The sequence below is a fragment of the Cervus elaphus genome, chromosome 25 (assembly GCF_910594005.1).
Source record: "Cervus elaphus chromosome 25, mCerEla1.1, whole genome shotgun sequence".
Lineage (NCBI taxonomy): Eukaryota > Metazoa > Chordata > Mammalia > Artiodactyla > Cervidae > Cervus > Cervus elaphus.
In genome coordinates this window covers 65,904,184-65,918,898 of record NC_057839.1, presented here as the reverse complement: position 1 = coordinate 65,918,898, position 14,715 = coordinate 65,904,184, and the positions used below count along the sequence as shown (strand labels likewise).

At 47.9% G+C, this 14,715-nt stretch overlaps 1 protein-coding gene across 3 annotated transcripts in view; it reads left to right on the top strand.

The window, feature by feature from the left end:
* The first annotated feature begins 2,248 nt into the window (after positions 1 to 2,248).
* Positions 2,249 to 14,715, top strand: part of ADCY2 (adenylate cyclase 2) — a 442,181-nt gene continuing 429,714 nt past the window's right edge. For all 3 annotated transcript variants that reach the window (XM_043887179.1, XM_043887178.1, XM_043887177.1), the window contains exon 1: positions 2,249 to 2,612. In XM_043887179.1, coding sequence (XP_043743114.1) covers positions 2,403 to 2,612 — 210 coding nt within the window. In that variant the 5' untranslated portion in view covers positions 2,249 to 2,402. The remainder of the gene's footprint in view (positions 2,613 to 14,715) is intronic.

Below are 14,715 nucleotides of genomic sequence, written 5' to 3'. Positions count from 1 at the left end.
AACGTACTTTTCCCTCGCACCTCTCTCAGTACTTTTAACCATAAACCTAAATTACAGATTATTTACTTTTCCTTCCTCCTTGAGTGGGTAAAGGCAGCAGTCGATCATGGCAAAGGGTGAGAATACCTCCTGAATCGGAGAGAAGTTACTGCGATGGGGAAGACAGCAAGTGCGCAGCTCCGCCCATCCCAGGCACTGGGGCAGAGCCAGAGGAAGCAGAATGTCTGGCCAGAAAATGCAACTTCCCACTCACCTGGGCATCCTTAGGAGGCTTCGGGCTCTAGCTGTTTATACACAATCTGATTCATTAGGGCTGTCTTACAGCTTGCTCTCAGAACCACCAAAACCTTAAAACCCCTCTGTCCAAACCAAAGAGCTGAGCCCCGTTGGGTGAGCGGATCCGAGGGAAACTCTGATTGGAATTCACCTGGTTAAAGGTCTACATCCAGGCGCGAGCACGCAAGGCGGCGTGGGGGTAGCAAACCAGGAGCTGGACAAAGAAGACAGTTCCATCCCCTGCTAGGGTGGGGGCCGTGGGACCCCCCAGGCGCCATGCAGGGTAAGACCTCCCATGCGTTGCCTTCTCCCCTTTCTCCTCCTCTGCAGGTCCAGGGCAGAAGGGCAGGCCCAGGACAAAGCGGAGCCTGGGGGTCAGGGCCTCGGTCCAGGCTCCGGGGTCCGGGACACGCACCCTCTGCCTTCCCATCGTGACACCCCCCACCCTCAGGTGGCCGGCATCAAAAGAGGCTAAAAATACAGCCCTTAGAAGGCTCCGGGTCCCCCTCCCTTCGTGGCCTGGGTTCCGTGGTCACTGGGCACGCAGCTGCCCGGCTCACATGCCCCTGCTGGGCAAGGGGACAGGAGTGCCCGAGCGGGCAGCGGGACACTTCGGGAAGGTTTGCCAAGTGCTGAGCAGTGCCAGGGCTCAGAGACCCCTGCGCCGGTCCGTGTCCTGGCATGGACAAGGGCACAGGATCACGCCCTGGGCTGTTTGCTCGAGCACTAGAGCGGAGGGTCGAGGTCCACTGTGCGGAGAAGTGGGCTTCCTGGAACAGGAGGAACCCTCCAGAGAGGGGTGGGCTCCCTCGGAGAGCGCCAGTGAGCGCCCCCCACCGCCCGGGGAGAGAGCCAGAGCTCTGGACTCGGCTTCTCAGGAGGGGCCCCTTCCCGGGCAGCCGCGCGCCCCCATGCGGCTCCAGCCGGGTCTCCAGCACCGCCCCCCGCTCCCACCCCCTCGAGGTCCCAGCGCGCGATCCACACCGCTCCCCGTACGCCTCGCACCAGCGCCCTCTCCCCGGCTGCGCCCTCGCCGCTGCCGGGCAGCAGGGACTCGGCGGCGACCCCGGACCCGCCAGAGGGCTCCCCCTAAACTCCGAGCCGGACAAACCTTGCCCCATGGGGTTCCCTCCAAAGTGTGACTTAAGCTGAAACCGCAGGGCGAGGACGTGGAGGGGTGCAGCCTCCCTCCTGCATTGCGCGCTTGGGGGCTGTTCTCTGAAGTCCCGGGCCCTCTAGATAGGCGGGAGGACTGTGAGAGCCCCCCAAGACCTCTGCGCAGAGTCGAAGAAAACGAGGGTGGGAACCCCCTACCCAGTAGGGGATGCGGAGAGGACGCAACTCCTCCTTCGTGCGCCCAGAGAGGCAGTCCCGGCGGTCCTCTGGGCCCGAGGTACCGAAGGAGGCCAGGCCTCCTCCAGGCTCCGCTCCGCCAAAGTGGGCAGGAGTGGGGGCGCACCCAGCCCCCCGCGGACCACTCAGAGCTGGGGGCGCGAAAGGGTGGGAGTGCCTCTTCTCACCGCTCTTGGAGCTAGTGGGGAGCAGTTAGGAGCCCCCGCATCGTCAGAGAGAGGTGGGAAGTAGCGGGGGATACAGACGGGGGACCCCCCCCGGCCGCTCGCGGACCGCGTAGGGGACGGTGGGAGCATCCCCCCAACCCCCCCGAGCCCAGGCGGGGACCGCGGAGGGAGGTGGCCCGCGCCGGGGCCCAGTGTGGGCGTGTCCAAGGGGCGGGCGCCCGAGTATCGGGGCGCGGCTGGTTCCTCCTTCCCGGCGCCCAGCCCTCGGCTCCGTGCCGCCCCCACCGCGCGCTGCCCGGCCGTCGGGGGGCGGCGGCGGCGGTTGGAGACCCGGGCTGCGCCGCGCGGGGGTGGGGGCAGAGGCGGGCCGAGCGCCCCTGTCGCGCCCGCCCCCTCCCGCGCGGTGGCGGCAGCGGCGCCGCCGGGAACTGCCCCCCGAGGCCGCCGCCCAGCCCCGGGCGCCGAGCTCCGCCCGCGCCGGAGGCCCCTGCGCGCAGCTCGGAGCGCGGGCAGCCCGGGCCGGCCGAGGCGGCGCGGGGGTGGCACGCGGGCGGGCGGCGCAGCCCCGGCCGGGCGCGCTCGGCGGGCGCCCCGCGAGCCGCCCCGATGTGGCAGGAGGCGATGCGGCGGCGCCGCTACCTGCGGGACCGTGCCGAGGCGGCGGCGGGCGGCGGAGACGGGCTGCAGAGGTCCCGGGACTGGCTCTACGAGTCCTACTACCGCATGAGCCAGCAGCACCCGCTCATCGTCTTCCTGCTGCTCATCGTCATGGGCGCCTGCCTTGCCCTGCTCGCCGTCTTCTTCGCGCTCCGCCTGGTGAGTGTCCTACCCGCGCGCCCCCGGGGCCCCGGGAGGCGAGGGACGGACCCGGCTCGGCCGCCTCCTGCCCCGGGGACTGCCCCCTCCGCCCGCGCGGCTCCCGGCCCCTCCTCGGCCCACCCGCGGCCGGCCCGGCTCTAGCGAGCCCTGCGGGCAGGAGAAAAGTTTTCCTTGGGAGGTTCTGCCCCAAAATAAAAGTTGGCCGGGGTGTGTGCACCAGGTGGACCGCCGCGGCGTGCGTTCTCCATCTCTGCGCGCCGGCTGGCAAACTCGCTGCGCTTTCCGCGCGGCATCCGCTCCAGCGGGTCTCCATCCGAATCGGCACCGCGCCTCTCTCGGCGAGGCGAGGCCGCTGCCCGGCTCCCTAGCTGGCGTTTTAGTTTGGATCGGACGTCATTTAAGTCTGTAGAAATCCTGCCTCGGGAAAGAGGTGAATGGCAGGGGAAAAAAAAGAAAGACAAGTATTTATTTTCCACCTTTGCCTTTAAAATGCCAGGTTTAGTTCCCTAGGCAGAGAGGTGGGGGTGTTGACCTGTTGTGAGTCTGCATCCTTTGAGTGTCTAAGTCACAAGCATTGGTGGACAGTCGCCTTCCTATTTCTAGGGGGGTCGTTTATCGTGCCTGCTGTTGGGTACAGGTCACTCAACTGGGTTTCATCGCTGGGACCGCAGTGCAACTCTACAGCTGATGTCAGTTTTGCCAATTTGTATTTTTCAAGCAGGAGCCTTTGGCTCACTCCCTTAAGCAGTGAGAGGAAATCTGTAGATGGCGGTAAACTTCCTGTTACTGATCTTTGTGTTGGTGTGGTTCAAACTTTTGCACCGCCTGTGATGTGTCTGTGCAGTTCGGGTGCCAAGCATTGATTAATCAGTGAGATATTTTTGGTCAGTGGTTGATCTGGGGACGTCTGGGAGGAATGCTGTCTTTTTAGCACAGAATGTAAACATGCACCTATATTCCTGTCCTCGGAGCAAAGGCGTGGGTGTGTGCCTTTATTTCACCACTGCGTGCAAAATCGCTGTCCTTGGTTTTTGGCAATTTATTCCTCATATCCTGAGCCAGATGGTGCTCAGATATTATGCATGGGAAAACTTGTTATCATCACGGGTTCTTTAAAAAATGAAGTTTGCCTTCTCCCCACAATTGTCAAAGGTGTTGTCTTCTCATGGAATTCAACAAGATAAGGGAAAAAAAAATTAGAAAGCAGAAGATCACGGATGCCACCGATCATAACTGGGTCTTATATTATGCAACACAGAGCAGAGAGCACCTTCATTCTGTATTCTGGGTGTGAGTTCAGGGCAGTCTTCACAATCTTTTTGCCAGCCTGCACTGCTTCCTGGAATGGCATCTTTTTTTCTCTTCTCACCACTTTTTAGGGCCAAGGATGACTTGAGGAGAGACTTCTGCTCCGTCTCCTTGGCAAGCAGAGTCTCTGAAGGCATCTCCTGTTCATTACCATTCCTGCAGGGGAGAAAACAACGTCCCTCTTCCTCTGCAAATCTGTTCTGCTAGGACATTGCTGCTTGTGATTCTGGCGAATCTGTAATTCAAAGCGTTCTGGCTGGTTCTCTTCTAAATGGAAGAGGAGGAGCAGGTGATGGCCTATTTTTAGCACCATTAATATATTTAAAGACAAGTGTGAAGTTCATGCCTCCCTGACACACACCACTTTGCACTGATACGGATCTCTAACTTCTTAAACCTTGATCTAGCTTGAACGCGTCGCTGTGTCCTCAGAGATTCAGTGCAGTCAGCTGAAAGCTCCCTCCTCTAATCTGCCTTTGATCTTTGTGTTTCTCTGCTCAGTTCCTTTAGGGTTTCCCAGGTGGCAGTAGCGGTAAGGAACCCTGCCGTGTAGGAGACATAAGAGACGTGTGTTCAGTCCCTGGGTGGGGAAGATCCCCTGGAGGAGGAAATGGCAACCCACTCCCGTATGCTTGCCTGGGAAATCCCATGGATGGAGGAGCCTGGCAGGTTGCCGTCCACAGGGTTGCAAATAGTTGGACACAGCTGAAATGACGTAGCATGCAGTTAACGCATCCAGTTGCTTTACATTCTGTTTCATGGGGAACAAATGTTGGAATGGCATCTTTCGGAAAAGGTTGCCCAGGCATCTTTATTTTTCTTGGTAAATTGATCATTGCCACAGTCTAGGCATTCAGCAAAATCACTTTAAGCAGAAAGCGAGCACTTCCCTTGGCGTGGCTGTAGCCCAGGGAGAGGTCCAGAGACGATGGAATGGATCCTGTTCTCTGCTCTGCCTAAACCATGCTTGGTCATGTCTGCTCTTTGTGAATCAATCTAGGTGATGAGCTGTGCAGAAATGTTCCAGAGTCAGGAAGGGTAATGGGGTCTGGTGGAAAGGTGACTTCAAGTGGGATCTGGGGCTGCTGGGCTGGGTGGGCATTGGGAAATGCCAGGGAGGAATGGGCCCTGTCCTCGGAAACTTGACCTTCAGAAGGACTGGATCGATTCTGAGGTCGGGACAGCTCGTTTCTATTTTGCTTTTAGTAATAACGCAAATAGCAGTTTCACTTTGCAAAAACATGTTCTCTATCCCTGTCATTCAAGGTTAGGAGATTTGGAAGGCAGTGCGGTAGTAACATAGGCCCCTGTGCACATGGGGTGGGGCGAGTTCATTTCTCAGAATGACCAGACTGTGGCTTCCCAGAGATCTACCTCAGGGGACAGAAATAGCTGCTTGGGGCAGGCCCAGGTTTCCACCTTTACTAGAATTGCTAGGCTCTGATGTAATTCAGGAGCTTGGCAGATCTATTTTTGCTGCCTGTAATCTTGGATAGATTCCTTCTTTCCTATGAATCTGCCTGATTTTGATTTCCATTAGACTTCCACCAGTTCTTGTAGTAGCAAATGTCTGGCAACTTTCTTAATGCACATCCATGGTCTCCTGGAACATTTGGATCACAAAATGATCCTAACATCATCTGAATACATGGTGATTTTTTTGCAATATGTAATTGCTTTTGTGTGAATTGACTGGAAATATATCTTTAAAAAAGTAAGCTTCGTCTTGACCTTTTGTCCATTTTGTTGTTGCAGTTCAGTCACTTAGTTGTGTCCAACTCTTGGCTTCCCTGTCCTTCACTATCTCCCAGAGTTTGCTCAAACTCATGTCCATTGAGTCGGTGATGCCATCCAACCATCTCATCCTCTGTCATCGCCTTCTCCTCCTGCCCTCAATCTTTCCCAGCATCAGGGTCTTTTCAATGAGTCAGCTCTTGGTATCAGGTGGCCAAAGGATTGGAGCTTCAGCTCCCTAATTGTGTTCCTGTAATTGATGTTATTCACAAACCTCTCTCACTTAATTTCAATCTATGGTCAACCCATGCTTTTGCATCATTGATCATGAAGTTAAAGTAATCTGCAAAGTATTTTTATTATACTGTATAAGTAAATTCTGAATTGAAACTTCACCATCTTGCTTAACTGCTTTTTCTTACATAAAAAGCTGTTAAATAGGTTTAACCCCCTATTTGTTAAGAAATATCAAGATACGAAACCAGTAGCACATATGATACCGTGTCTTGAATTTTAATATCTTATTTAATAATATGAAAAATGCTTTCTTTTTGCTTATGGTGGAAGTTTTTGATGATACTATGGGTGTGCTGAACAAAATTAAATTGCCCCCTGGCATCAGAGACCCTGGAACTAATGAGACCAAACTTTTAAGTTCTAAGTCTTATGAGTTAACTTCATTGTCCAGGACTGGTTCTTATTACTAAATGCATGACAAACTCATCTCAGAATTAAATCCTCTCTCATTTATTATGTCCTAAATCAGCCAACTTTTCTCAAAATTTGCCTGTTATGGTTAGGAAAGGTTGACATAATTTTTTTAGTTTGTCAAATACCAGCTAGCTCCAGCCAGATTTGTTTTGGCTAAAATTTATGATTAGGGGTGGTCAATATTTCAACTGGGAAAATTCCATTCCTATAAATTTTAAATAGTCAGATATTGCAATAAAACTGATTTTTTGGTCTATTTTTTAGTAATGAAATCAAATAAGCTTTTATTAAATATGTGGTATCTATGATTTTTCAGATTATGATCTCCCTTCTTGCTTTTACTGTGACTGAGTGTGCCAGCTCTTTCCAACGATGACCACAAGTACTTTATGACATATTAGTTTTCCCAGCATCAGGGCAGATATATCAGAGTATTTCTTTTCTCTGTACATGGAGAAAGAATGTTAATTTTTCCAAAGCAAATAAATGAAACCAGCCATTGTAGAGGGAAATAGCTTTGTGATTGCAGGGACTATTTCAGCGCCCCCAGTGGGTGGAGGAATCAATGAGGAGTCAGTCTTTTGACAAGAAAGTCAGTCTTTCACCCCTTTCTTGGGGAGTGGAAGGCTGGAGAAGGCAGATGAACATGTCTGACATCTCCTCTGAGGAGTAGGAAATTCTCTGCATGCTTTCTCCAGTCTCATCATTCTGGGGCTGGGGGCGGGGGGTGGGGAGGGAATAGTGTATGCTCTCAGGAATTGGAGTGGAGGTAGCTAAAGATCCATCTTTCTGTGAATTTCTCTATCCATGCAGGAGACTTACTTGGCAGGTATTTGTAATCACAACCAGTAATTCAATAAGTCATTTTAATTATGACTTCACTGTGGTATAAACAAAAGACAACGAAAAACTCATTTTGTGCAGAAACGTTGGTTGCAGTTTACAGGCCCAGCAGGAAAAGACTTGGAAGCATCCTTTGGATATTCAAGTGTGTGCTGTGCGGCTTGGGTGCTCAGCCCATCCGTCAGGTCTGACTCTCTGTGACCCCTTGGACTGCAGCCCGCCAGGCTCCTCTGTCCCTGGGATGCTCCAGGCAAGAATGCTGGAGTGGGCTGCCATCTCCTGCTCCAGGGTACTCTGGTTCTGCCCGTGACTCAGTGTTGGCATCAGCACCGTCCACTGGGCCATCCGCTCGTTCTTCCCTCAGTGATGTTGATGGAGTGTCCGCTGGGACCAGCACTGGGGCGGGCATCTCCCCTGGGTGGCATTCCGCCCTGCAGCGGCTCATCTGTGACCCCCGCCCCCGACCTCTCTGCTCTGGGGTGGTCGGTCAGCCTGGACTCCGTCTGCAGCTGGTTCTCTCTGGCTTCGCTCTGTTTCCTCCAGTGCATCCAGCGTGGTCCTCGCACCAGGAAGCCGCCTCCTCCCTGTGCCGCTTGTCCAAGTTCAAGCTCTCCTTCTCAGGCTTCAACAGTCCGGCCTGTGCTGTGCGTTCCCGTCTGGACTGGATGCCTGCAGCGCTCATCCGTTCTTGTTGTTGTGGTTCAGTTGCTCAGTCATGTCCGACTCTTTGTGACCTCATGGACTGCAGAATGCCAGGCTCTGCTGTGTCCTCCACTATCTCTTGGAGTTTGCTTAAATCCACATTCACTGAGTTGGTGATGCCATCTCATCCTCTGTCATCTCCTCCTGCCTTCAGTCTTTCCCAGCATCAGGGTCTTTTCCAATGTGTTGGCTCTTCACATCAGGTGACCAGAGTATTGGAGCTTCAACTTCAGCATTCGTCCTTCCAATGAATATTCAGGGTTGATTTCCTTTAACATTGACTGGGCCCGTGTCCTTGACCTCTCTCATTACATCAAATAATTTTCCTCCTTGATGACTGTCATCTGACCTGCGGAATACTTTGCGAGCTCATCTTGTCTCTTCAGTTAATTGTTAGTTCTTTCAGGGAAGAAACTTAGGACCCCCACATTTAATGCAGCACTCACCGGACGGAAGGTGTGTGATTAATATGTACAGTTTAGGGGACAGACATGTTTTCCTTAGCAGCTGTCAATCCCATCGTGTGGCCTCTTGTTAAGAACGTGAAACTGTCGCTAGGCCTGGATCTGGTCTCAGTGTTTCCCCTGAGTGTTCCTGAAAAATTAATTTTTCTGCTCTGGACTAAAGTGAATAACGCAAGCAGGCTCAGGGAGATCGTTTGGGAACCAAGTAAGATGGATCCTCTGGACATTCGGCACAGAGCCGGGCACCCGCCTTACCTACAACAACTGTGGTCATTTTTGTTCTTGTATTTGCAGCACCCAGGGTTCTCCTCGTTACGGTCTCCTGTGGATGTATTTCAGGCTGAATGAGTACTATTTCAGCTAAATGAGTACTAGAATTTTAAAATCTAGGTATCAAAAACAGGGGATGTTTTTCTATTTACATGATAAGTATGAATATAGCTTTGAGTTATTTTTTAAAAAATAATCAAGAGTCATAGATAGTTTGATTAAAGTAATATTTTGACACATTACCAGTCTCTAGCACTAAAATTCTGCCAAATTGACACTTGAATTGATGTGCGTATTTTTTAATCTTGTTAGCTTTGGCTAATGTTATATAAATGAACAAGAGTGATAAGATAATGTTTACCAGGACTTCCTTGGTGGCTCAGCTGGTAAAGAATCTGCCTACAATGCAGGAGATCCTGGTTCGATTCCTGGGTCGGGAAGATCTGCTGGAGAAGGGGTAGGCTACACACTCCAGTATTCTTGGGCTTCCCTTGTGGTTCAGCTGGTAAAGACTCTGCCTACAATGCGGGAGACCTGGGTTTGATCACTAGTTTGGGAAGATCCCCTTGAGAAGGGAAAGGCCCTCCACTCCAGTATTCTGGCCTAAAGAATTCCATGGACTATAGTCCATGGGGTTGCAAAGAGTTGGACATGACCGACCAACTTTCACTTACACTCCCTGGCATCAAACTGTTGATGGGAAATTGACACACATCTGGCAATTTTGGTTTGCAGCCACCTGGTGCATTTGGAAGGAGAGAAAAGGGTTGTTGAGTCAGCTCGTGTGTTTGATCCATTTGGCCCAGTTAAGACTTTGATAATGTTGCTTCACTGCCCTCTTTGTATAAGGATCCAGTAAAAACCACGAGGATGGGAACTCAGAGAGGTTTGCAGTTTGGAGGGTCACATTAAAAAAATCATCATATCACTTGGGCTTACTCTTCCATCCCCAGGTGCCAGCTTCAGGAGATGGGCAGAGTAGAGAACCCCAGCCTAAAAATCTCCATGAGCCGCTTTGCCAGCCAGCTTTCTGATTCTGCCCAGGGCTCTGGAACGACAGTGCCAGGACAGAGGGGACGAGACTGCAGACCTGGGTTATTGCCCTATTGCCGTTAAGAATGCAGAAGTCCAGCTGTATCTCAGAGTAGAACCAAATCCTTTTAAAAACCTGGTGCTTGAAATGGAAAATTTCAGTTATTAGCGCAATTAAAATCTATTGAATGAATAATTTATTGCATTGGGAACATACAAATACAAAGTACCATAGCTTCTTCTTAGAACTTGAAATTCTTGAGAAGATTTCTCAAGATGATGACTATTGTCTGAGAGGAGCTTATGAATAAATCCAGTGTCTAGGATTTCCACCTTCCAGAAGGTTCCTGCTGGAGACAGTGGTGGACCAGGCAGGGCTCTGGCAATAAGAGCCCTGTCTGCAGGGTTTCAGAATGAGAATGTCTCCCATTTCTACCAGTGTCCTTTACTATCCCTCAGACATAATGATATTGAGATAGCATGGCCAGGACAAGTGTCATATCACAGGTGCAGGCTTCCATTCCTGTGGGCTTACTGCAAGACTGAATTATTGCCTGTGTATTTTAACATACTGTATTATCTTATAAGCTATATAAAAAAGGGAAAATAATTAAGATTTCAAGTTACTAGGGATCTGTGGATGCTATGAAGGAATGGAAGTTTTAGACTGGTGCATCAGTAGAACAAAAGCCATGTGATGTTAAAAATGAGGCGGGTAAGGAGATCAGATGAATAAAAATGAAAGAGGTAATGAAGAAATGTTAGCTTAGTTCAGACATATGGTTGATCTAACATCTACTCTTTCCCAGTTGTTGACTTGCAGTTAATTCAAACCTATAACACCCATGTTCTTCAGAATCGGATGTTAGGTGCACAGAATTTATCATTTGACTAATTTAATTAAACTTTGATTATTGAGCTCAATTTTCACTGATATATTTGTTTGTTTACACTAAAACTAAGCACCCATGTCCCTAGTCCAAACCAGAATTCCCCAGTAATGTCTATCAGTCTGTATGCTGCGCCTTTCTCATTTCCCTACCAACCCTCAGAAGTAGACTTCATCTGTACTTTTTGTCATTTCTTTTTGTTCATTTTATCCATTTTGTCATACATGCCCTATATGTATCATATGGTATTTTTGCGATATAAGGTAGTGATCAATATCCATTTACATGTTTTTTTCTTGTGGAGAATCAATTTTTACTTATCCATTTTAGTTATTTCTTTTGCCATATCTGTTATAAATCAAAATACCATATATGAGTGGTTTGTTATTGGTTATCTTTTCTGCTCCATTAGTTTTTTCTCTTTTAAATACACAGGCACAGAGTATAATTAATAAAGCTTTATATTAAGTATTTATATTGGGCAAGGGAAATAACATTCAACTTTCTGAAAAGCTTTTTGGTTATTCTTGACTTCTTCTTCTTCCATACAAGCTTTATAATCAACTTATTTTAACCTCAATATAAAAAAACTCAAGTAGGATCTTGTTAGTGTTATATTTAATCTACTGATTCATTTCTGAGAATTCATATTTTGTGATATTAAATTTTTCTATCCATGAACATGGGCTATCTCTCCATTCATTTATGTGGTTCAGTAATGTTTTATAGTTTTCCATAGGTTGTTCTTACTCCCCAACACCAAAGGATATTGTGTATTTTTTTGCTTACTGTAAATTGTATTTTAAAGATTACAAAATTGGGAATTTCTATTCTTTTGTTGATGCTGTAAAAGAATATATTTAATTTGGAGTATTATTTTATATCTACACAACTTATTGTATACTTTTTATTACTTTTTATACTGTATACTGAAATGCAGATTCTTTCAGGTTCTCTACATAGACAATCATACCATCTGCAAGTCAATTCAGTTCAGTCACTCAGTCGTGTCCAACTCTTTGCGACCCCATGGACTGCAGCACACCAGTCTTCCCTGTCCATCACCAACCCCTCGAGTTTGCTCAGACTCATGTCCATTGAGTCGGTGATGCCATCCAACCAGCTCATCCTCTGTTGCCCTCTTCTCTTTCTACCTTCAGTCTTTCCCAGCATCAGGGTTTTTTCCAGTGAGTCAGTTCTTTGCATCTGGGGGCCAAAGTATTGGAGTTTCAGCTTCAGCATCAGTCCTTCCAATGAACACCCAGGACTGATCTCCTTTAGGATGGACTGGTTGGATCTCCTTGCAGTCCAAGGGACTCTCAAGAGTCTTCCCCAACACCACAGTTTAAAAGCATCAATTCTTCGGTGCTCAGCTTTCTTTATGGTCCAACTCTCACATCCATACATGACCACTGGTAAAACCATAGCTTTGACTAGACGGACCTTTGTCAGCAAAGTGATGTCTCTGTTTTTTAGTATGCTGTCTAGGTTTGTCATAGCTTTTCTTCCAGGGAGCAAGCATCTTTTAATTTCATGGCTGCAGTCAACATCTGGAGTGATTTTGGAGCCCAAGAAAATAAAGTCTGTCACTCTTTCCATTGTTTCCCCATCTATTTGCCATGAAGTGATGGGACTGCAGGCCATGATCTTAGTTTTTGAATGTTTTTAGTTTTTCTGCAAATATTGAGAGTTTTATTTTCTTTTGTCCAATACATTTCTTTTTTTTCTTTTCATTTCTTTTACTTGTATTATTGTGTTGGCCTGGAACTCTAATGTGCTACTGACAAAACTGGTGATTGTGGGTGCCCTTGCCTTTTTTCCTGATTTTAAATAGAATTCCTTGATAGTTTATTCATTTAGGATGATGCTGGTTATAGATTCTTATAGATGTCCTTTGAGATTCCTTTTGGTTAATTTATAGAAAAAGTTTAAATATGATTGTTTAGTTTTACCAAATTGAGATAATCATAAGATTTTTCTGATGTTTTTTAAAGTCAGGGTAATGCTTAATAATTTTATATTATTGAGCAATTTTTATATTCCTGATACAAATACAGTTTTTATGATATCTCTTATAAAATGTTGGATGTGAAGTGCTAACATTTTAAGACTTTTGCCAACATAGTCTTTGGTAAAATGAGTTTGGAGTATTTCTTTATCAGATTGTCGTTTTTCTTTTTTATAAGTTTTTCTGGTCTTAAAAGTCAGGGAGTATACCTTCATTTTTAGTTTTCTAAAGTTTTCATTATGTTAGAAAGGGTTGCAAGAATTTACTTAGAAAACCACATGGGTTTGTTGCTTTTTTTGGAGAGAGATTTTAAAATTTCTGCTTCAGTATCTTTGATAGTAATAGGATTATAGTATTTTTTTTTTTTTTTTGGATTATAGTATTTTTAACTTTATTTCTTGAGTCAGTTTCAATAAGCCTTTTCTAGGACTCTTTGCATTTCATCCCAATTCTCAAGTTTGATGATAATATTTGATAATACTTAGATGCTTTCTTTTTTTTTAACTTAATCTCAGTAGATGTCTGTTTTGTTTTAACTTTTTACAAAAAAATTGTCTTTTTTGATACACTGTATTGCATTTTTGCTTTCTGTCTTCATTACCTCTGTGTCAATCAAAGCATATTAGATTATGATATGCTACGGAAATAAACAACTCCAGAATCTTAGTAGCTTAACACAACAAAGGTTTATGTTTTGTTTGAGCTGCACAGTAAGTGTGAGTCAGCAGAGGCATTCTCTCACATCAGTTACTCAGAGGTTTAGCGTGAAGGAAGCGGCGTCCCACAGCATCCTTCCTTCCTTGACTGCTGTGGTGTTGTTCAGTTGCTAAGTTGTGTCTGGTCCTGTGAGCCCGCGCAGCACGCCAGGCTTCTCCATCCTTCACTGTCTCCCGGAGATGCTCAAACTCATGTCCATCGAGTCGGTGCCATCCAGCCATCTCATCCTCTGTCGTCTCCTTCTCCTCCTGCCTCCAATCTTTCCCAGCCTCAGGGTCTTTTCCAGTGAGTCGGCTTTTCGCATCAGGTGGCCAAAGTATTAGAGCTTCAACTTCAGCCTCAGTCCTTCCAATGAATATACTACAGTAGGAAAGGAAAGAGTGCTTCACTCTCTGGCAATTGACATCATCGACATGCAAGTGCCCTATCACTTTCACTCATTTTCATTGGCCAGACTTCAGTATTCTAGTTATCTGCTGCTGCATAAATCCCCCTACATGGTTTAGTGATTGAAAACATTCACATGTTTTATTTTCCTCCTGAGTCAGCAGTTTGGCAATGGTAGCTCATCGCTGCTCCATGTGGCTTCCCACACCGGAGGCGGACTTCTTGCTGCTTGTCCTGGCCAACGTAGGCCAGGAGGGGAGCTCTGCCCCCCTGGCCTGGGCTGTAGGTGTCCTCCTCTTGACAAATGCTTCTTTAATTGTTGCACCACGGAAAGTGCCAGCAGCCTCACGATGGCTTTTACATGCCTCTGCCTGGGAGAGAAACATTTCACTTTTATTCACATTTTTTTCTTTTTTTGCTCAAAATGGCTGCTTGGAACTTCAAAAGAGGTTAGAAGGTGAATCCAGAAGGAACCCAGAAGAAAGGAAATATTTTGGAAAGTCCCTGACTGCCACATTTTCTTTCTATTTGGTTGGCCCCAAAGTTTCTTCGGGTTTTTCCATTGTGGAAATGTGTGAACGAGTGTTTGGGCCAGCTCAGCACTTGCTTTGGGCTTCCTCTGTTCTTTTCCAGATTTTTGCAGTGGGATCTTTAATTCATCAGTTTTCAGCCTCCTTTCTTTCTTTGCATCAACCTTGGCTGCAGCAGGGAGCCTTGAATCAGTGGAGAATCCCCGCACAGTCAGGGCTTGTGGGGATCTCCAAAAGCAGAACTTGCGCACCCATCACGGGAGCCCCATCAGGACAGTCTCTAGCGGGGACCCTGGTCTGGCTGATCTGGTTAGAGTCCTGCATGTGGAGCACAGAGCCGGGCCGGCTGGGCCCCTCCAGGCTCCTCCCCGCGTGTCTCAGCCACATCTGATCCTGCACATCGCCCTTCCTGGGGCGGCTTGGCGTCCACCTCCCAAATCTTGGGCAGGCCTCTCCGAAGGCCCGCTCTCACTTGGGAACATTCTGGGAAGGGATTCTGGTGAG